At 38.0% G+C, this 22,705-nt stretch overlaps 1 protein-coding gene across 8 annotated transcripts in view; it reads left to right on the top strand.

Moving 5' to 3' along the window:
- The first annotated feature begins 3,413 nt into the window (after positions 1 to 3,413).
- abcc9 (ATP-binding cassette, sub-family C (CFTR/MRP), member 9) overlaps positions 3,414 to 22,705 on the top strand; it is an 81,613-nt gene continuing 62,321 nt past the window's right edge. For 4 of the 8 annotated variants that reach the window (XM_067427312.1, XM_067427314.1, XM_067427313.1 and 1 more), the window contains exons 1-6: positions 3,414 to 3,782; positions 4,990 to 5,158; positions 7,419 to 7,574; positions 9,907 to 10,048; positions 10,130 to 10,251; positions 10,446 to 10,612. In XM_067427312.1, the coding sequence (XP_067283413.1) occupies positions 5,134 to 5,158; positions 7,419 to 7,574; positions 9,907 to 10,048; positions 10,130 to 10,251; positions 10,446 to 10,612 (612 nt within the window). In that variant the 5' untranslated portion in view covers positions 3,414 to 3,782; positions 4,990 to 5,133. The remainder of the gene's footprint in view (positions 3,783 to 4,989; positions 5,159 to 7,418; positions 7,575 to 9,906; positions 10,049 to 10,129; positions 10,252 to 10,445; positions 10,613 to 22,705) is intronic. The other 4 variants (XM_067427317.1, XM_067427316.1, XM_067427318.1 and 1 more) reach the window with 1 other exon arrangement.

Raw genomic sequence — 22,705 nt, 5'->3', positions numbered from 1 at the left:
AAATTAAAGCTTAAATGAAATATAATTATTAGATGAAAAACATGTTTCATGACAATAACTAAAATAAAAAAGTTGAAGTACTAAAATTACTAAATCAAAATAACATTTAAAGTGATAAAAATACAATCAAAAGCACAAAATTACTAAATTAAAATTTAAATAGAAAAATAAATGCCTATTCAATAATTTTATATTTAATAAAATGTACATATTATATATTTAATTAAACAAATTAATCCATACTATAATAGTATATAAATAATAATAAAATTGCATTGTTTGGAATATATACTGATGTGGCTTTAATTCGTTTTTTTTAATAGATTACATAGAATTATTTAGAATTTTACAAATACGTATTATTATGTATTCTATTATTATTTTGTATATATTATTATTATTATTATTGTTATTATTATTATTATTATTATTATTATTATTATTATTATTATTATTATTATATTTTTTAACTTTAAACATACTAAGAAAAACATGTGTGCCTTTACATACTATACTGTTTGCAGCTTAAATGTACTTTGAGTGTCAAACCACTAGGTGACAGTATTTTGTCATTTTAAAATGCCATGAATGCCAATCAAAGGAACAGAGAATCATTAATGTCGTTATTTGTCATATTTATATGTCTTTACACAAAATTGCGTAAACCCGCTCCGACAAATCTTATAAACAAGTTCCTCAATCCATTCCTCTTAATTATATAATGGCTGTTCTTAAGCATAATTATAACAAGCCAATTAAACATTTAGATGTCCCATAGAAGCGCTTGAGATTTAGGTTAGCATAGATGCACCTGAGTTGTGCAGTAGGCTATCTATCATCTAGATACAACAAATGTGTCCTTTCTGTGAGACTGCTTTTATCCCATTCTTTTTCTAAAGACTCTCCCTTCCCTTTTCCACATTCTGCCCAATTTAGTGCACATATTTGCCACATAAAACAGATGTTCAAAAGTGCAGTTTGAGGAAAATGCTAGCATTTAGCACCTATGCTAACATACACAGTAGAGGAAAGTAAGGTCCATGTTAGCAAGTGCAAGGGTTTAATCATGGTTTGAACTGCAGTTCTGTTTATTGTATAGGACTGTTTATGTGAAAGCACCTTAGGTTACCACAACAGTTTACACAGAGAGACAGAGTGAGGGAGAGAGACTGTTTATTTAATAGAGGTACGTGTGCAGTTTCATGTTCCCACTCTTTTACTTATTGCTTTCTCAGCTTCCCCCTTCATCTGTCTCTCTGTATGTATGTTGATTATTGAGTTAATAAATATGCATTATGCTTGGGACGTGTAGAAGACTTCCTGTCCTTTGCACTTCAATGAACCCAGCACACTAACGGCTCAAGTGTTACATTAGAGCTGAAGTAAAGCCCCATTTTCTTTCTTTGATTTCACAAGCAACTCAGGGAAAAACATCATAATTTTCAGTTTATTTAGTTAAGACATAAAAGATAAAGCTTCATTTCCTGTGTATGTCTCTCTCATAAAGATCTCCCAGTGTCCCAGTTCCAGAATCAGTGTCAGATAAGGTTATGATTCTTCATATGTGGTTAATGATAGTTCTCCCTAGAAACTAATTTTAATATGTCAAGCCTGTTGGAAAATCTATCTTATGCTGGTAGCTGTTTTGAAATATAGAAGCTAGTTTCTAGCTGGTTTAAAATAATTATTAGCTAGTTCAAATTTGGTAGTTGGTTAAAGCTTATTTAGCTAGTCCACGCTGGCAATAGTTGGTCCAAGCTGGTCATTAGTTGGCTCAATCTTGTTATTATCTGGTTCAATATGGTCCTCAGCTGAGCTGGTCACTAGTTGGTTTAAGCTGGGTCATTAGCTGGTCATTAGTTGGTTCAGCCTGAGCATTAGGCCATGCTGCATGGTCATTAGTTGGTTCAAGTTGGTCATTAGCTGGTTCATGCTGGTCATTAGTTGGTTCAACCTGGTCTTTAGCTGGGACATACTGGTAATTTGCTGAGAGAAAATTCTCGTGGTGCCCCCCTCAGCACTTGGTGCCCTAAGCACAGCGCGTGATGCGCGTGGTGGGAGCGGCGGCACTGCTTACAACACAAATATTAAAGATGGAACATTGCAATCCAAATGTTTTATATAAATAATTTATTATAGTAAAATAATCACAGATCCAAAGGGAAAAGATGGAGAACTTAATTGTCTCTGTAGGCTTATGTCTCAATTGATGACGCACACCACATGCATACGTGTGGAAACCGCCGATTCTCAGCTTAGTTATGGGAAACTGAAACTTTCTCAAAGAAATTGTGTTTGACCCCCTGGCCTCCAGAATCCTTCGGCCTCAACTGCACCACTCTGTCCCCAGTCACATCACCTCGTCCCAGGCTCTGGGTGTCACCACAGTGCCTTTGATGGCTCACACATGGGCTGCATCCTGTACTACTTCCTGTGGGGGAGAGGCTGGGTTAGGGCTGACCCCTTCTGGTCTCTAGAGAAACGGGAAGTGGCTGTTTGCGCACATGCACACGCTCACACACAAACCCTTTTCCATAATCTCCATACAAACCCAGCGCTTCTTCAACCTCTCACACACCCTCAGTTCCCTCACTCATACATACACATTCACCCAGCAGCAGTTCTCATCACACTTCAGTCTCCAAACCATCTTTGACCTTTGAGTTCTGTCCCTCTGGTATGGAGGTCCTGCTTCCCATGAAGTCCCAGCATCAGTCAGTCAGGGGTTTTGAAGATCCTTAACATTTTGCACATGCCAACCAAGGGTACCCTAGTGATCAACATTTCAATTTTGCTTTGCTAAAATATAGAAAGAAAGCAATCTTAATATAATTTTGTAATTCATCACATTATATAAGGAAAGTAAACCAACAAATGTGGTAAATACATCTGTGTTACATTAATTGTCGTTATGTGCTACTTCAGTTGGATGGATGGATGGATGGATGGATGGATGGATGGATGGATGGATGGATGGATGGATGGATGGATGGATGGATGGATGGATGGATGGATGGATGGATGGATAGATAGATAGATAGATAGATAGATAGATAGATAGATAGATAGATAGATAGATAGATAGATAGATAGATAGATAGATAGATAGATAGACAGATAGATTTTATTGTCTGCCAGCTGAAAATCCTCAGTTTGATAGCTCAGAAAAATAATAGACTTTAAACATATGATAATAAACTACAAACGTGAATCAAAAAACTACAACTCCCACGAGTTCTTATTCCCCGAGGAATAGAAACAGCATGAGCTGATATGATTAATATTTTGGAGGGTCATTAAAAAAAGTGTGCTGCATACGAGTAAACAGCATTGAGAATAGAATGCGCAATAACTGTATTTGTATTTTATTGCCACTGGGTCCTGGGTCCATAAACGAAATCTACACACCCCCTTACTGAATGAAATCATTACGCATCATTTTCAGTGGCGCTACCACATATTCCACATCTTCTTTTAGCTATCAAGCCACCGGTCAATCCGCTTTATAGTTTATTGAGTATTATGCGCCTGCCCGTGAATCTTCGGTATGCTCCCGTTATCCTTAATGTGAGCTACATCAGGAGGAGACACGCTCGTGCACGGGCATCCCTCCTTTATATTTGACGCCATAGCAACGCTATGCCGAAGCCCTGATGCGCGCTTTCTCCAATACCGCGAGGACACAGACATACAACAACCACCGTGTTCAATGTCTCTTCGCTGATGTCGGAGCGGGTTTACGGCAAGTGTCGATGACAAAAACTACAACCGGAGACATCTAGGTGAGTGTGTCCGCAACCTCCTTGGTGCATACCTACATCTTAAATTCATTCATTCAAATCCCAAAGGTTGGTCCTGAATTACGCTCACTGCCTGATCTTATTTACAATGGCCTTCTATGGATATGCTATTGTTACGATGCATTTTAATTGTATTCTGAAGCTCGCTCGTAATGAATGACTGAATAACATGGGTTTTGATCACTGCGCTCATGTAGAAATATGCCATTATATAAAACATCCGAACAAGGTTAAATCGAGATTATACTTCATTTAGGTTTTTTGACAGGTAAATTTGGTACACAGAGGTAACAGCCAGGTGACTTCAGTGTACATATTACAGCATACGGCACTGTGCAGTATTTACTCAAAAACAAAATTATTAACAGTAATAAGGAACTATGTTTACAATCTAGTAACAGCAAACGAGCTCCTTAAAAGTGAATGAGCTAAAAAAAATTATATATATATTGTGAATTCAGGTTGAATGGGACTCTTAGTCATCTCAATGGCAAAAAGTGTCCCAATCATATATATCATCTTAAATAGTTATTTTGTTTATATTTTGACTGTTTATTATTAAGTATCTCTTTTTTGTTATGTACAGAGAGAGCAAAATGCATGTTTAAGCACTAAACACTCCTGGGGCCAAAACAAAAAACACAAGGCTAATTATTTTAATACCGCAATAAACTCTTGAGTTAAATATAAAATATTAATCATGATGACAAACTGGCAAAAATGCTATATCATTCATGCCCCTGTGCATGCTGGGAAAACAACTGGAACTGAAGCACTATTCCGGAAACTGGGTGAGCAATGTGGTTATGAAGTGCAACTGTTTAATGACACTCACTTAATAAAATATTCATTAATCAGAAATTCACTTTTTTTTTAAACGGAAAAAATGTTTTTTTTATGTTGTTATGTTGTTAATAACATTAATGTTGTTAATATGTTAATAAAATAATTTTGTTAAATATAATTTATATTATATTTAAAAAATGACATCATGAAATCTGCAGATGCACAGAATCATTAGAATTTTAAGTAAATTTTGAACATTTAAATTAAGTATTTATTTATTGACATCTCATGTTTGGGCATCACACACACACACACCCCCTGATGGCCCAAAATGCTGTGTAGGCAGGCAGCTCAAGGTTTTGAGACGCTGCCACAGTGTCACAGTCGCTGTCTATTTTTTCAGGAGGGTCCATACTTTCATGCCAACATTCCTCTTCAAGTTTGGAAATACGATCCAAGAGCTAGAGGGAGAGCGAGACCATGAGCAGCTGATACACCGCAGCTAAAAATAATATTCCCTGTGAATTACTCTTTCTAACACCAGGCAATGAGCACGAAAAGCAATTACTCCGGTAAGTGATTATTTAATAATCATTTATGACTGTCACTGTGGGTTTTACTATTTTATTTACTCATGCCAATTAAAAGTAAAGAAAAGACAAGGTATGGCTGTCAATGTGGAGGGATTTCAATAGCCATCAGAGTAGCCATCATATCCTATGATAATAATAACGAACAGCAGTGTTTATTACAAATCTATGTAAGAGTGAGTTTGTTACATGAGACTATTCTATTTAATGCACTTGCCATGGGTCTTTAGCTTGTAATTCATTTCATTTCAAATCGACCAAGAGCCAGATATACTCACTGTAGCACACATTTTTTGTTAAGAATATCAATAAGACCATACATGACAGAGTATCTTAAAGTTCTACTAAGTAATTGTTATAAAATTAGAGTGTGAAGACCCCAGTCATATCAGTAGCGTAATAAAAGTTGTTTTATTTGACATGAAGGGTGGGCTTTTGGTGGTCCACATGTTGTGATCACGTGACGTGACCAGCCGAATGTTACTCACTTTCTTGGTAGCTCCATTTATCGGATACTTTTGGTTGCGGAATAAATGAGGCATTAATGCATATGCTTTCACAGCATATAGTATTAAATGCTAATAATATTAGCATTTCTAACAATTTTCTGTACACAACGATAAGTGACAGTTTAAAATGAAGGACAACTGTAATTTCAGCCACATAATAAATAGAAATAAAGAATATATATTTCTCTGTCAATATGATATTTATATATATATGTGATGTCATGATGATATAGATATAAAAATGTTAAAATAGTTCAAATAGGATTGTCAAAAATCCACGTTGATGGGTCACCGGAGGGCATACAGCATGCAAGCCTTAATCTACCAGAGTATATTCTGCACAAGCAAACATTATTGGTTGTGATGTTGTATAATGCAGCTCTCCTGAATGAGAAATTCAACTTTGTTGGTAAATGAGTTTGCTGATGGGTACAGGCACTGTCCCTAAAGAGGGTTTGTTAATCTTGCTCTTACACTGATTGGCAGCAGAGGATCAATGTAATCAAATACTACCCCAGACCTCATAGTCAATAATAATTGCACAATAATAATTTAAAGGGGGGGTGAAATGCTGTTTCATGCATACTGAGCTTTTTACACTGTTAAAGACTTGGATTCCCATCCTAAACATAGACAAAGTTTCAAAAACTAATGTTGGACGTTTGATGGAGTATTTCTGTGTTAAAAATACTCCTTCCGGTTTCTCACAAGTTTCGGAGAGTTTTTTTCGAGTATGGGTCGGCTTGACGTTAATAGAACGAAAGGTCCTTGTATGGGCCGTACGGGCTCTTCTCCTGGAAGGGTGCGCGGGCGCGTGTGACTAGAGCGAGAGAGAAAATGCACGCCCATAAACACTCCGTGCCTCGCTCCACTTTATTCCTATGGGTAACATTGAGCGACTTCAATGTTTCAGCACAGCAAGTCACTGCTGTCAGGACTTCATCAAATCATACCAAAGAAGTGTGTTTTTGACGGAGCGGTCCCAGCGATAAAGGTTCGGTCCTGCTTTGGAAGCAGCCGGTGAGTAAAACTGCTTCAAATGTCTATACTGTTGTCGAGTGAGTAAACATCAGTAAACGACACGATCGCACGCTTCGTCATTCAAATGCGCTAACGGACTCCATTGTTTGTATAATGTTACACTAGTCTGACATGCAAAACCATTTTGCTTGCTACTGCTAAGGTTTAGTCGCATACAATAGTCCATAAACCGAATCATGTCCTCATAAACTGTGAGTAAACACACACAAATGTTGACAGGCCACTAAATACAGTACATACCACAGAGACGGACATCCTGCTGTTGCTGTTTCTCCTGTTCAATTTATTTCAGCCTCCGAATGATTCTGGATCACGTATTAGCTGAATCCGATCGATAGCATACATGGGTTTCGCGCTCGTTATTCTTTAGCTCCGCCCACACGATACGCCTCCAGGCGTTTTTTCCGGAAAGACTCGGTACAGCCTATATTTCTTTTATAAATATAATGAAACTAAAGACTTTTCGGAGATATGAAGGATGCAATATTACTCTATAGGTACTCAAGATTGACATGAGATAGACTGAAACTGAGTGTTTCACCCCCCCCCCCCCCTTTAACAGTTTAAATGCACACCTAATTTTTATTAATTTTTTTTACAAAGTCTTTGTTTTTTTACTGCAGTTCATTGAACTTTGAATGCTGTGTGTTCCAATCTAACATACAATCAACTTTTTTCCTTTTTTCCTTTAGCCCAATCAGGTGACATGGGCTTGTCTTTCTGTGGAAATGGTAGTAATGCCTACAGCGTGAGCAATGGAGTCCTGGACAATGGCTGCTTCGTGGATGCCCTCAACCTCGTCCCTCATGTATTTCTTCTCTTCATCACCTTCCCTATCCTCTTCATTGGTATGAAAGCCCTTGTCTTTTATCACTGTTCGACAACCATGTATTTTGTGAAACTGATTACATTTTTTTGGTTCAATCCAGAGTTTAATTGAAATTTTAATATTTAAATATTTATTTATGTGATACATTAATTTAAAGGAATTTGTTGTCAAATTATTTATTTATTTTATAGACCATCCAAAAGCACTTCAGTACATTTGAATTTAGGGAAGTAAGATTAAAATGGAATGAAATGTAAAATTTATATATATATATATATATATATATATATATATATATATATATATATATATATATATATATATATATATATATATATATATATATATATATATATATATATATATATAAATCACTAAGCATTGTAATTTTTTTAAAATAATTAATTGAATTATCCACAAATTTATGCTGGATTGTAAGATAATAGGTGTGGTTAAACAAGAGACACACACACACACACACACACACACACACACACACACACACAAATATATATATACACCAATCAAGCATAACATTATGACAGGTGAAGTGAAAAACACTGAAAGTTGATGTGTTAGAAGCAGGAAAAATGGACAAGCGTAAGGATTTGACTGAGTTTGACAAGGGCCAAATTGTGATGACTGGGTCAGAGCATCTCCAAAACTGCAGCTCTTGTGGGGTGTTCCCGGTCTGCAGTGGTCAGTATCTATCAAAAGTGCTTCAAGGACGGCAGTGGTGAACCGGCGACAGGGGTCATGGGAGCGAAGGCTGGCCTGTGTGGTCCGATCAAACAGGCAAGCAATTGTAGCTCAAATTGCTCAAGAAGTGAATCAGTTTATCACAGTTTGTTGCGTATGGGGCTGCATAGCCGCAGACCAGTCAGGGTGCCCATGCTGACCCCTGTCCACCGTCAAACGCTCCAACAGTAGACACGTGAGCATCAGAACCGAACCACAGAGCAATGGAAAATGGTGGTCTGGTCTGATGAATCATGTTTTCTTTTATATCACGGGGATGGCCATGTGTGTGCGTCGCTTACCTGGGGAACACATGGCACCAGGATGCACTATTGGAAGAAGGCGGAGTGTAATGCACTGGACAATGTTCTGCTGGGAAACCTTGGGTCCTGCCACCCATGTAGATGTTACTTTGACACGTACCATCTTTCTAAGCGTTGTTGAAGAACATGTACGCCCTTTCATGGAAATTGTATCCCCTGGTGGCTGTGGCCTCTTCTAGCAGGATAATGCGCCCTGCCACAAAGCAAAAATGGTTCAGGAATGGTTTGAGGAGCACAACAATTGGCTTGACCCAAGATTTCCCAGATTTCAATCCAGTTGAACATCGGTGGGATGTGCTGAACAAACAAGTCTGATCCACAGTGGATCACCTTGCAACGTACAGGACTTAAAGGATCTGCTGCTAAAATCTTGGTGCCAGATACCACAGCACACCTTCAGGGGTCTTGTCGAGTCTATGCCTCAATGGGTGAAGGCTGTTTTGGCAGTCAATGGGGGACCAACACAATATTCTGTCATAATGGTATGCCTGATCAGTGCATACTTTATATAAATATATCTATGGAGAAAGAGAATTATTGTTTTATTTTATATTTTAAGTTATATAATTTCACCAAGGTAAATGGAGCCACACAACACTAAGCTTACAAAGTGGAACCCTTAAACTGACAACCTGTTGTGTAATGTGTGAATTGCTCTGTATTACAGTTTAGTAATAGGACTTCCTGTTCTTACCATTCCAATTCAACTTACTGTGGAACGTAGCCAATTCAAATTACAACTCACAAAATGCAAAGAAGTCAATTCTTAAATTGTGACACCCTGGTTGTTCCTGACATCCGTCACGTCTTCAGAAGCTGTGGGCTCTATATACTGTATCAGTGGGCCAGTTCATTATCTGTATCAGCTCCCCTAAGAGCCTTTACTCGAAACCTTAGCAAAATCCTTTACACTGACGCCGTAATGGTGTCAGTGCCATTCCTCATTCGGTATGTAAGCACTTTACCTTATCTCATAATGAAAAACTGTTTCCCATAGAAGAATTATTACACTATTAGCCAAAGAAAGGAAAACAACAAATGAACGAGACAGGCGGAGACAGATCTAAAGTGCTGATTAGCAAACGTCAAGGAAAAAGTAATTGTTAACAGTATATTATATTATATACGCCAGGGAATAATAAAATGATGCTGCCAGACATGTTCACAAGTCTCTGATGTAGAGTTTCCATCTCTCCATGCTGCCAGCCTCACAACAGGTGGGGTCATTCAAATAATACATTTGAAAATAAAGATGTGTTAAAGTGACGGAATGCATGTTTTTGTGTCCAGGCTGGGGTAGCCAGAGTTCAAAGGTGCAGATCCACCATAACACCTGGCTGCACTTCCCAGGCCACAACCTGCGCTGGATCCTCACCTTCACACTGCTGTTTGTGCACGTGTGTGAGATCGCAGAGGGAATCGTCTCCAATACGTGGGTTTTTAAGTTTATTCATGTGTTTATGACCGGTATGCATTGATGTTTAAGTCTTTGTGTATTAATGGACTATTTCAGGCAGATGGAGTCCAATCACTTGCACCTCTTCATGCCAGCGCTAATGGGCTTCATAGCGGCCACAACATCAGTCGTATATTATCATAATATAGAAACAGCCAATTTCCCCAAACTGCTGCTTGGTAAGTCAACGTCTAATGTCATTATTGTCATTCAATTGTAATTTGAGTGTGGATGTTCATTAATTTAAAACACTTTCATTCTGTCTGTTGCTTGGCACTACATAATGGTCGATTCGTATTTTTAGCCATTATGAATGTTAGTTTCTATCATTGGGATATGAGAATGAGACATAACCTCAGATACTCTTTCACAGCTTTATTTATTTACTGGATTCTGGCTTTCATCACCAAGATGATAAAGTTATGGAAGTTTGCAGAGGCGGGCTTGGGGGTGCAAGATCTCCGTTTCTGTATCACAGCTTTGCTCGTGGTTCTGTACGGCCTTCTCATGGCTGTGGAGATCAACGTCATCAGAGTCAGGGTGAGTACATGGCAAATTTATTAGGGCCCAAGCCCTGAAAGGGCGCAGAGCCCTATTGTTCTTCTAAGGATTATTAGGGCCCAAGCCCTGAAAGGGCGCAGAGCCCTATTGTTCTTCTAAGGATTATTATTATTATTAGGGCCCAAGCCCTGAAAGGGCGAAGAGCCCTATTGTTCTTCTAAGGATTATTATTATTATTAGGGCCCAAGCCCTGAAAGGGCGAAGAGCCCTATTGTTCTTCTAAGGATTATTTAGGGCCCAAGCCCTGAAAGGGCGCAGAGCCCTATTGTTCTTCTAAGGATTATTATTATTATTAGGGCCCAAGCCCTGAAAGGGCGAAGAGCCCTATTGTTCTTCTAAGGATTATTTGTTATTATTAGGGCCCAAGCCCTGAAAGGGCGCAGAGCCCTATTGTTCTTCTAAGGACAATTTAGCTTTTTCGACTATTCGGGCACTTTCGGTGCCCTTATCATGCTCGAAAACTCTTGAAACTTTGCACACACATCGGAATCTGCGGCCATCAGGGCCGGACCAAAGCTGGTACCTGGGCGTGGCAGGGGGGCTCGACAGCGCCCCCTAAAGTGGGGTCTGAAAACATGGTCTATAAATCAAACACACTTGCACGTACATATATGAAACTCGGTACACATATAGAGCTCATCGGGCCGAACAACTTTCGTGCTCTAAGTTATGTGTCAGCCCAACAGGAAGTGAGCTATTATGGGTTGTTCGGAAAACGCATGCTGTGGAATTTGCGATACTCCTCCTGGACGATTCACCCGATCAGCACCAAACTCGGTCATCATGAAGTCAAGACATTGAGGATGCTAAATTGCGAGCAACTTTTTGATATCTCAAACGGTTAGGCTGTGGCGAGGAGACGAATTTATGGCGAGAAAAGGGAAACAGGAAGTGTGTTATAACTTCTGCATTCATTAATTCATATTGATTAAACTTCAGCTGTGTGTTCGTTGTAAGAGGCTGATCACATGGATATGACTTTTGTGAGTCAAAGTTATAGCGCCACCAACTGGCAGCAGGAAGTGTGTCACTTTCAAAATGCTTTGAAATCACCATCTTATTTTTACCCGATTTACTTCAAACTTCATCAGTATAATGTCAAAACATAGCAGATATAAAGCTGGTAAGCACTTCCTGATATTGTATATACTGTTGCCACGGCAACACATCAAACTATAACATTCTTTTTTGCTGCTTTTGAGACTCTTAAAATGCTTCAAATTACATGAAACTCAACACACACATCAGACATGCTGTCCAGTAGATAAGGGCAAAGACTCAGAAACGGGCGTGGTGGAGGAGCTCAGTAGCGCCATCTTTTGACAAAAGTAATGCAATCTTTTGTCAAAAGTGGGGGGGTTAGTTTTATCTTCAGTCACCAAACTCTGTATATATATTGTTCTCTTTGAGCCGAACAACTTTCTAATTTACAGTCATTAGCTTCGACGAACAGGAACTCAGATATTTAGGGCTTAAGGTGTGAGGACCTTATTGTAATTGATCAAACCATCATTTTTCTTTTCCCAAATGTATTACATTTTTGAGGGCCTAAACACGCATGAAAACTCATGAAACTTTGCACACGCATCAGAAGTGGTGAAAACATACATCTGATATGGGTTTCAGAATTAGGTGTGGCAAAATGGTTCGATAGCGCCACCTACAAAATTTAAATTAAGCGTCATTCGTGCTACGTTTCATGTATGAGTATGAAAATTCGGTAGACGCATTCAACAGCCCGATACCTACAAAAAAGATCCAAGGCGCCAAATCTGAAAAACCAACAGGAAGTGAGATATTTTGAATTTTCTTTGGTAAATTGGTGCAGTTTTTGCCATTGCCAGACGTTGTACTTTAACAAACTCCTCCTAGAGATTTAATCATATCAACATTGTATTTGCACAGTCTAATCTAAAGGCCTTTGTGGCGTTAAATTGGGAAGATCTTGAGTTTTCCCTGAAGGGTGTGTCCGTGGCGGCCTCACAAATGGTGATGTTTCGCCATGACACAGGAATTTGTTGTACCTCAGGCATACAATGTCCGATCTGCCTCAAACTTCACATGTTTGACAAGAGTCCTGGCCTGAAGACATCTACATTCCAATATTCAGTCAAAGTTATAGCGCCACCAACTGGCAGCAGGATGTGTCACTTTTTGAAAATGTTTTGAATCACTGTCTTACTTTCACCCGATTTACTTTATCAGTATAATGTGAAAACATGACAGATATAGACATACGAATGGATTCCTGATATTTTATATACTGTTGCTATGGCAAAGTGTCAGTTTAATTATCTTTTTGGGTGTTTTTGAGACTTAGCATGCTTGAAATTGTGTGTGTGTGTGTGTGTGTGTGTGTGTGTGTGTGTGTGTGTGTGTGTGTGTGTGTGTGTTTTCTATACATGGGCTTTACAGAAGGTCATTTAATGTTTTTGAAAAGACACATGTCTTAAAATTAATTATTTACTGATAAAAATCTAATTTATTTAAAAAGTAAATTTCACATGATTTTGTAGTTTATAAGTTGTCTGGGTATCACCAGACCAAGCTCAATTTAAGATTGGTCAATGAGCATTATTTAAATGACTCTGTATGCAAATGTATGGTCAACAAAACAGACTACTAAACTCGCCAATAGCGTGCCAGGTGAATAAGTTAGTCTGTGATTTGTTCCCGCAAAAGTGTAACAGAAGCAGTAGAAATGAATGTACAGGTTTTCAGACTGTGTTGCAGGGTGAAGTCAGTCGGCTGGGTTTACCCAGTCAGTCTAAGTAAATTTTATAATAAAGTTTATAATAAACTAAAATTTAGACGCGCATCTTACTCTTACCTGACACTAATATTAAAATCATTGCTGCAGTTTCTGTGATTTGGCTCCAATTGGTAATTTTGTAATTAACATTTTTTTATTGGATGCTACAAATATTGAAATGAAAGCATGCTTAATTGCATAAGATTGTAAACAGCTAAGGTAGGTCAAAAACACATGTAGAGAAGTGTTAGGATAATACAATATCACCATTCGGACGGAATTCTGCGCTCATTTAAAATTGATGTGACATCATCTGACATGAAACTGATTCATTAAATTGAATTGATCTCATAGATGTGACTGTTGTGGTTTGTAGTCATAGCAGCACCAACTGCTGCAGTTAATGTGGTGAATCCAACTTCATTTGTAGGGCACTAACAATATAGTTTTATATAATTAGTTTAATAATTGTGTTAATAAAATAAAAAGACCATGAATTAAATACTGGCCTTCTGGACTTACAAAATTTTGAGCTGCAAAAGATAACTTTGCACATATTTGAAAATTACCTATTATATCATATTACATTAGAATTCATCTATATTTAAATTCCATCATGGGTGTGGCTTGTGGTTATAGCGGCACCAGCTGCTGCGGTAAATGTGGCATATTTGAGAGATTTTAAAATACTCTCCTGTTTAAATGCATATTGCCTGTCTTGCACAATTTGCCTGAAGCCACCGGGGTGGTGGTGCCACCGGCTTGGGCCCGTCATCGCTGCTCGCAGCTTTAATTTATTATTTTTTTTTTACGCGACTATTTGGGCATTTTTGGGGCCCTTCCCATGCTCGAAAACTCTTGAAACTTTGCACACGCATCAGAATGCGCGGCCATCAGGGCCGGGCTGAGGCTGGGACCCGGGCGTGGCGGGGGGCTCGACAGCGCCCCCTAAAGTGGGGTCTGAAAACGTGGTCTATAAATCAAACCAACTTCCACGTATATATATGAAACTCGGTACACATATGGAGCTCATCGGGCCGAACAACTTTCGTGCTCTAAGTTATGCGTCAGCCCAACAGGAAGTGAGCTATTATGGGTTGTTCGGAAAACGCATGCTCTGAAATTTGCGATACTCCTCCTAGACGATTTACCCGATCAGCACCAAACTCGGTCAGCATGAAGTAAAGACACTGAGGATGCTAAATTGCGAGCAACTTTTTGATATCTCAAACGGTTTGGCCGTGGCGAAGAGACAAATTTATGGCGAGAAAAGGGAAACAGGAAGTGTGTTATAACTTTTGCATACATTAATTAATTTTGATTAAACTTCAGCTGTGTGTTCGTTGTAAGAGGCCGATCACATGGATATGAGTTTTGTGAGACAAAGTTATAGCGCCACCAACTGGCAGCAGGAAGTGTGTCACTTTCAAAATTGCTTTAAATACCCATCTTATTTTCACCCGATTTACTTCAAACTTCATCGGTATAATGTCAAAACATGACAGATATAGACATATGAATGGATTCCTGATTCTAGAAAAACTGTTGTCATGGCAACGTGTCAAAGTCTAATAATCTTTTTTGGTGTTTTTGAGACTCTTCACATGCTTGAAATTACATGAAACTCAACACACACATCAGACATGCTGTCCAGAAGATGCAAGCAAAGATTCAGAAACGGGCGTGGTAGAGGGGCTCAGTAGCGCCATCTTTTGTCCAAAGCGGGGGGTTAGTTTTATCTACAGTTACCAAACTCGGTATATATATTGTACATTTTGAGCCGGACAACTTTCTAATTTACAGTCATTAGCTCTGACCAACAGGAAGTCAGATAATTTGGTTGGAAGATAACAAGAAGTCGAAAGTGAGCTCTGAGTTTTTACCTTCTCCTCAAAAGCGATTCATTCAATCTCCTCCAAACTCGGACAACATGAAGTAAATATACAGAAGATGCTAAAATGCGAACGGTTATTGGATATCTCAAACGGTTTTCCCGTAGCAAAAGCCTAAAAAAGACTAAATAAGAACACACGTGCCTGGTTCATTAAAGGGGGGGTGAAATGCTGTTTCATGCATACTGATCTTTTTACACTGTTAAAGACATGGAATCCCATACTAAACATGGACAAAGTTTCAAAAGTTAAGGTGGACGTTTGATGGGAGTATTTCTTTGTCAAAAATACTACTTCCGGTTAGTCATAAGTTTCGGCAAGTTTTTTGCGATCATGCGTCCCCATTGACGTTAGTGGGGGCGGAATTTCCTTGTATGGGCCTTACGGACAATTCTACCGGAAGCGTGTGTGAGAGAGAGAGAGGGAGAGAGAGAGAGGGAGAGAGCGAAAGCAACAGGCTATGCCCATCAAAGCGCTCGTAGGCTGCGCTGCACAGGTAATGTGCACAATTAACAATGACATCAAAAAGTGCGTTTTTGGTTGCCAGACCAAGACAGTCCTGCACAGATTCCCCCAAAACCCCGCGGTAAGGCAACAGTGGATGTAATTTGCTTTTCCGGATCAGCAACTGAGTTGCGCGAATGTTTATATCTGTTCGCTGCATTTCGGTGCCGACTGTTTCATAAACATGGCCCAGCATGACGCCGGATTTTCCAATAGCCTAATGCTGAAGGATGGAGCAGTCCCAACGTTAGAACCACGGGCGGTGAGTTAGACTGCTTCAAATGTCTGTGTCTATGCTCATCAAGTAGCCCAAACATGATCACGTATAGTTACTATATATATTACTATATATAGAAATTGATCAATGGAGCATGCGATGTGTAGTGCGTGTACATTTGTTTAGCTGGCCACTATATGTGTAACTTTATGTTTGTGTATTGTAAAAGCACTCAACAATACACAAAGAGGGGGGAAATATGTTGAACTAAATAAGCACGCTTCTTCATTCAAATGCGCTACTATTCCGTGTCCATCTATGTAAACACTAACTTAACCTGTCTACACAAACCACGCGTAAACACACAAACACACGTGCACAACTGCACTTCCCACATGTACACCTTCAAAGACAAAAATACGACGATATAATTCAAGTATAAATATGTAAATAACACAAGCCGCTAAGCATATTATATAGTTAGTGTATAACTTGTACCACATACAGACGTCCTGCTCTAGTCGTTTTTGCTGCTGCTCCTGTTCAACTGCAGCCTCTGGGTCTGATTCCGGATCATAGATGTATGGCTGTATCTGATTAAAAGCCATATTTTTATTTTGAATAAAGTTTTTTCCCCGCTGTTAGGGATGACAGCTTTACGACGCACTCGACGCACTCAACACAATAGCAGCAGCGAGCACACGTCATTATTTAGCTCCGCTCACACGACACGCCCCCACCCGCTCGGCTTTTTTCGGAAAGACTCGGAACAGCGCATCTTTCTTATATAATTATAAAAAAAATAAAGACTTTTCGGAGATATGCAGGATGCAATGCTACTCTATAGGTACTCAAGATTGACATGACACTGACTGAAACTGAGTGTTTCACCCCCCCTTTAATAAGGCTATACTCCCACCTGCTGGTTATTCTATATAATCACAGTTTTTTTTTTCTTTTTTTTTCTCAACACTTATGCTCTCACTTAAATGACCAGTAGAGGGCAATATTGTATAAGTTTTCAAGCAAAAAACCTTGCCTCTCTGGGTGTGTGAATGGTTTTCTAGCTTAGTGGGGACTTAAACCTGAATGCACACAGACTCATGGGGACTTCCCAATGGGTACAAAAGCTTATAAATCAGACAGAATGAGTTCTTTTGAAGAAAGTTTTGTGTGATGGGTAGGTTTAGGGGCAGGAGCAGTGTAGGAGGACAGAATATATGGTTTGTACAGCATAAAAACCATTACGTCTATGAGTCCCCAGAAAGATAGTGAACCAGACATGAGTGTGTGTGTATGTGTGTGTGTTTGTGGGTGGGTGTGTGTGTGTGTGTGTGTGTGTGTGTGTGTGTGTGTGTGTGTGTGTGTGTGTGTGTGTGTGTGTGTGTGTGTGTGTGTGTGTGTGTGTGTGCGTGTGTGTTTGTGTTCTTTTTTCTAGCCTGGTGGGGACTTCAACCTGAATGCACACAGACTCATGGGGACACGTGTCACTGATTTCTACAGTGTGTGTGTGTGTGTGTGTGTGTGTGTGTGTGTGTGTGTGTGTGTGTGTGTGTGTGTGTGTGTGTGTGTGTGTGTGTGTGTGTGTGTGAGCCACTCTTCTGTCTAAAAAGATTACCTCCCAATGCTGTGCTTTGGCCTGCATTGAAGGATAAAACATTTTATTCTGGGTTTGAATAAAAAAAAAAAAAGTATAAAACCAGTTTATTTGTAGGTAATTGACAATATTGTTTTATATAATTAGTTAAATAATTGTGTTAATACAAATAATTATTAATAGAAAAATATAAATATAAAAATTACTAACAAAAGAAAAAAACTAATTTAATTGTCTTCAAAAAAAAGAAAAAAAAAGTAGTGTGTAACTTAAAAAATGAGAAGATTAATGCCTTTTGTTTAAATATAAATGTAGAATAACTAAATATAGTATAACCAGAAGGTGGGAGTGTAGCCTTATTTCGTAACCAGGTGGGATATGTCCTAGGGAACACTGTTTTGAAGATAAAACTATTGTTGTTATTGCAAAACAGTGTTTTCAGATAGTGAAATAAAAACAATATTCTCTCACTGTTTAGATTTTGTGTCTGTCATTCCCCCTCCCCCTCCCTCTCTCAGGATCACTCTATGTGTGTGTGTGTGTGTGTGTGTGTGTGTGTGTGTGTGTGTGTGTGTGTGTGTGTGTGTGTGTGTGTGTGTGTGTGAGTGTGTGTGTGTGTGTAGGGGGTCTCTCTCACTCTGTGTGTGTGTGTGTGTGTGTGTGTGTGTGTGTGTGTGTGTGTGTGTGTGTGTGTGTGTGTGTGTGTGTGTGTGTGTCTGTCTGTGTGTATGTGTGTGTGGAGGGGGTCTCTCTCACTCTGTGTGTGTCGGCTTGTCTCTTGTTTTTTCATAATTTAACCCTTTCATATCATAATTGCTATCAGCAATATCTATCACTTTAATGTGAAAAAAATGTATTTTATATATATATATATATATATATATATATATATATATATATATATAAAAATGTATTTTATATATATATATATATATATATATATATATATAAAATGTATTTTATATATATATATATATATATATATATATATATATATATATATATATATATATATATATATATATATATATATATATATAAAATACTGGTCTTCTGAACTTACAATATTTTGAGCTGCAAAAAATACATTTGCACATAATTGAAAGTGATATTTGTGTGTGTGTGTGTGTGTGTGTGTGTGTGTGTGTGTGTGTGTGTGTGTGTGTGTGTGTGTGTGTAGGGGGTCTCTCTCACTCTGTGTGTGTGTGTGTGTGTGTGTCTGTCTGTGTGTCTGTCTGTGTGTATGTGTGTGTGGAGGGGGTCTCTCTCACTCTGTGTGTGTCGCCTTGTCTCTTGTTTTTTCATAATTTAACCCTTTCATATCATAATTGCTATCAGCAATATCTATCACTTTAATGTGAAAAAAATGTATTTTATATATAATATATATATATATATATATATATATATATATATATATATATATATATATATATATATATATATATATATATATATATATATATAAAATGTATTTTATATATATATATATATATATATATATATATATATATATATATATATATATATATATATATATATATATATATATATATATATAAAATACTGGTCTTCTGAACTTACAATATTTTGAGCTGCAAAAAATACATTTGCACATAATTGAAAGTGATATCCTAATACTTTTAATTGTTTTCTATAACATGGGCTTTAAAGAAGGTCATGTGCTGTGTTTGCAAAGATCACGTATGACACCTCTGTAAACGAATTATTTATTGATAGAATTCAAATGGATTAAAAAAAAATAATTTCACATGATTTTATGAAAGTGGCTGTTTATAATAAACTTCCATAAATTATATGCACGCATATTACTCTTACCTCACATTGATATTAAAATCATTGTTGCGGTCTCTGTGATTTGGCTTAATTTATTTTTAAGAGAAGTGTAAGGATAATACAACTTCAGCATTTGGACAGTATTCTGCACTCATTTTGAAATTGAGATTTAACATCATCTGACATAAAATTAATGAATAAAATGTAATTGATCTCATAGATGTGACTGTTGTGGTTCCTGGTCATAGCAGCACCAGTTGCTGCAGTTAATGAGGTGAATTCAAATGACTTTGACATAGTCCCATTATTTATTTTTTCCCATATTAAATGCCTATTGGCCTCCTGTGCACAGTTAAGCTGATGCCACCGGGGTGGCGGTGCCACCGGCTTGGGCCCGCCATCGCTGCTCGCAGCTTTAATTTATTATTATTTTTTTACGCGACTATTTGGGCATTTTTGGGGCCCTTCCCATGCTCGAAAACTCTTGAAACTTTGCACACGCATCAGAATGCGCGGCCATCAGGGCCGGGCTGAGGCTGGGACCCGGGCGTGGCAGGGGGGCTCGACAGCGCCCCCTAAAGTGGGGTCTGAAAACGTGGTCTATAAATCAAACCAACTTCCACGTATATATATGAAACTCGGTACACATATGGAGCTCATCGGGCCGAACAACTTTCGTGCTCTAAGTTATGCGTCAGCCCAACAGGAAGTGAGCTATTATGGGTTGTTCGGAAAACGCATGCTCTGAAATTTGCGATACTCCTCCTAGACGATTTACCCGATCAGCACCAAACTCGGTCAGCATGAAGTAAAGACACTGAGGATGCTAAATTGCAAGCAACTTTTTGATATCTCAAACGGTTTGGCCGTGGCGAAGAGACAAATTTATGGCGAGAAAAGGGAAACAGGAAGTGTGTTATAACTTTTGCATACATTAATTCATTTTGATGAAACTTCAGCTGTGTGTTCGTTGTAAGAGGCCGATCACATGGATATGACTTTTGTGCGACAAAGTTATAGCGCCACCAACTGGCAGCAGGAAGTGTGTCACTTTCAAAATTGCTTTAAATACCCATCTTATTTTCACCCGATTTACTTCAAACTTCATCAGTATAATGTCAAAACATGGCAGATATAGACATATTAATGGATTCCTGATTCTAGAAAAACTGTTGTCATGGCAACGTGTCAAAGTCTAATAATCTTTTTTGGTGTTTTTGAGACTCTTCACATGCTTGAAATTACATGAAACTCAACACACACATCAGACATGCTGTCCAGAAGATGCAAGCAAAGATTCAGAAACGGGCGTGGTAGAGGGGCTCAGTAGCGCCATCTTTTGTCCAAAGCGGGGGGTTAGTTTTATCTACAGTTACCAAACTCGGTATATATATTGTACATTTTGAGCCGGACAACTTTCTAATTTACAGTCATTAGCTCTGACCAACAGGAAGTCAGATAATTTGGTTGGAAGATAACAAGAAGTCGAAAGTGAGCTCTGAGTTTTTACCTTCTCCTCAAAAGCGATTCATTCAATCTCCTCCAAACTCGGACAACATTAAGTAAATATACAGAAGATGCTAAAATGCGAACGGTTATTGGATATCTCAAACGGTTTTCCCGTAGCAAAAGCCTAAAAAAGACTAAATAAGAACACACGTGCCTGGTTCATTAATAAGGCTATACTCCCACCTGCTGGTTATTCTATATAATCACAGTTTTTTTTTTCTTTTTTTTTCTCAACACTTATGCTCTCACTTAAATGACCAGTAGAGGGCAATATTGTATAAGTTTTCAAGCAAAAAACCTTGCCTCTCTGGGTGTGTGAATGCTTTTCTAGCTTAGTGGGGACTTAAACCTGAATGCACACAGACTCATGGGGACTTCCCAATGGGTACAAAAGCTTATAAATCAGACAGAATGAGTTCTTTTGAAGAAAGTTTTGTGTGATGGGTAGGTTTAGGGTAGGAGTAGTGTAGGATGACAGAATATATGGTTTGTACAGCATAAAAACCATTACGTCTATGAGTCCCCAGAAAGATAGTGAACCAGACATGAGTGTGTGTGTATGTGTGTGTGTTTGTGGGTGGGTGTGTATGTTGTGGATGGGGGATGGTTGATGGGCTTAACTGATAAGAGTTGCCTTCAGCATACTTCAGCATTACTACTGTGTGTGTGTGTGTGTGTGTGTGTGTGTGTGTGTGTGTGTGTGTGTGTGCGTGTGTGTTTGTGTTCTTTTTTCTAGCCTGGTGGGGACTTCAACCTGAATGCACACAGACTCATGGGGACACGTGTCACTGATTTCTACTGTGTGTGTGTGTGTGTGTGTGTGTGTGTGTGTGAGCCACTCTTCTGTCTAAAAAGATTACCTCCCAATGCTGTGCTTTGGCCTGCATTGAAGGATAAAACATTTTATTCTGGGTTTGAATAATAAAAAAAAAAGTATAAAACCAGTTTATTTGTAGGGCATTGACAATATTGTTTTATATAATTAGTTAAATAATTGTGTTAATACAAATAATTATTAATAAAAAAATATAAATATAAAAATTACTAACAAAAGAAAAAAACTCATTTAATTGTCTTTAAAAAAAAGAAAAAAAAGTAGTGTGTAACTTAAAAAATGAGAAGATTAATGCCTTTTGTTTAAATATAAATATAGAATAACTAAATATAGTATAACCAGAAGGTGGGAGTGTAGCCTTATTTAGTAACCAGGTTGGATATGTCCTAGGGAACACTGTTTTGAAGATAAAACTATTGTTGTTATTGCAAAACAGTGTTTTCAGATAGTGAAATAAAAACAATATTCTCTCACTGTTTAGATTTTGTGTCTGTCATTCCCCCTCCCCCTCCCTCTCTCAGGATCACTCTATGTGTGTGTGTGTGTGTGTGTGTGTGTAGGGGGTCTCTCTCACTCTGTGTGTGTGTGTGTGTGTGTGTGTCTGTCTGTGTGTATGTGTGTGTGGAGGGGGTCTCTCTCACTCTGTGTGTGTCGCCTTGTCTCTTGTTTTTTCATAATTTAACCCTTTCATATCATAATAGCTATCAGCAATATCTATCACTTTAATGTGAAAAAAATGTATTATATATATATATATATATATATATATATATATATATATATATATATATATATATATATATATATATATATATATATATATATATATATATATATATATATATATATATATATATAATACTGGTCTTCTGAACTTACAATATTTTGAGCTGCAAAAAATACATTTGCACATAATTGAAAGTGATATCCTAATACTTTTAATTGTTTTCTATAACATGGGCTTTAAAG

Source organism: Pseudorasbora parva, chromosome 20 (genome assembly GCF_024679245.1).
Source record: "Pseudorasbora parva isolate DD20220531a chromosome 20, ASM2467924v1, whole genome shotgun sequence".
NCBI classification, from domain to species: Eukaryota; Metazoa; Chordata; class Actinopteri; order Cypriniformes; family Gobionidae; genus Pseudorasbora; species Pseudorasbora parva.
This window is presented reverse-complemented; position numbering and strand designations above follow the sequence as displayed.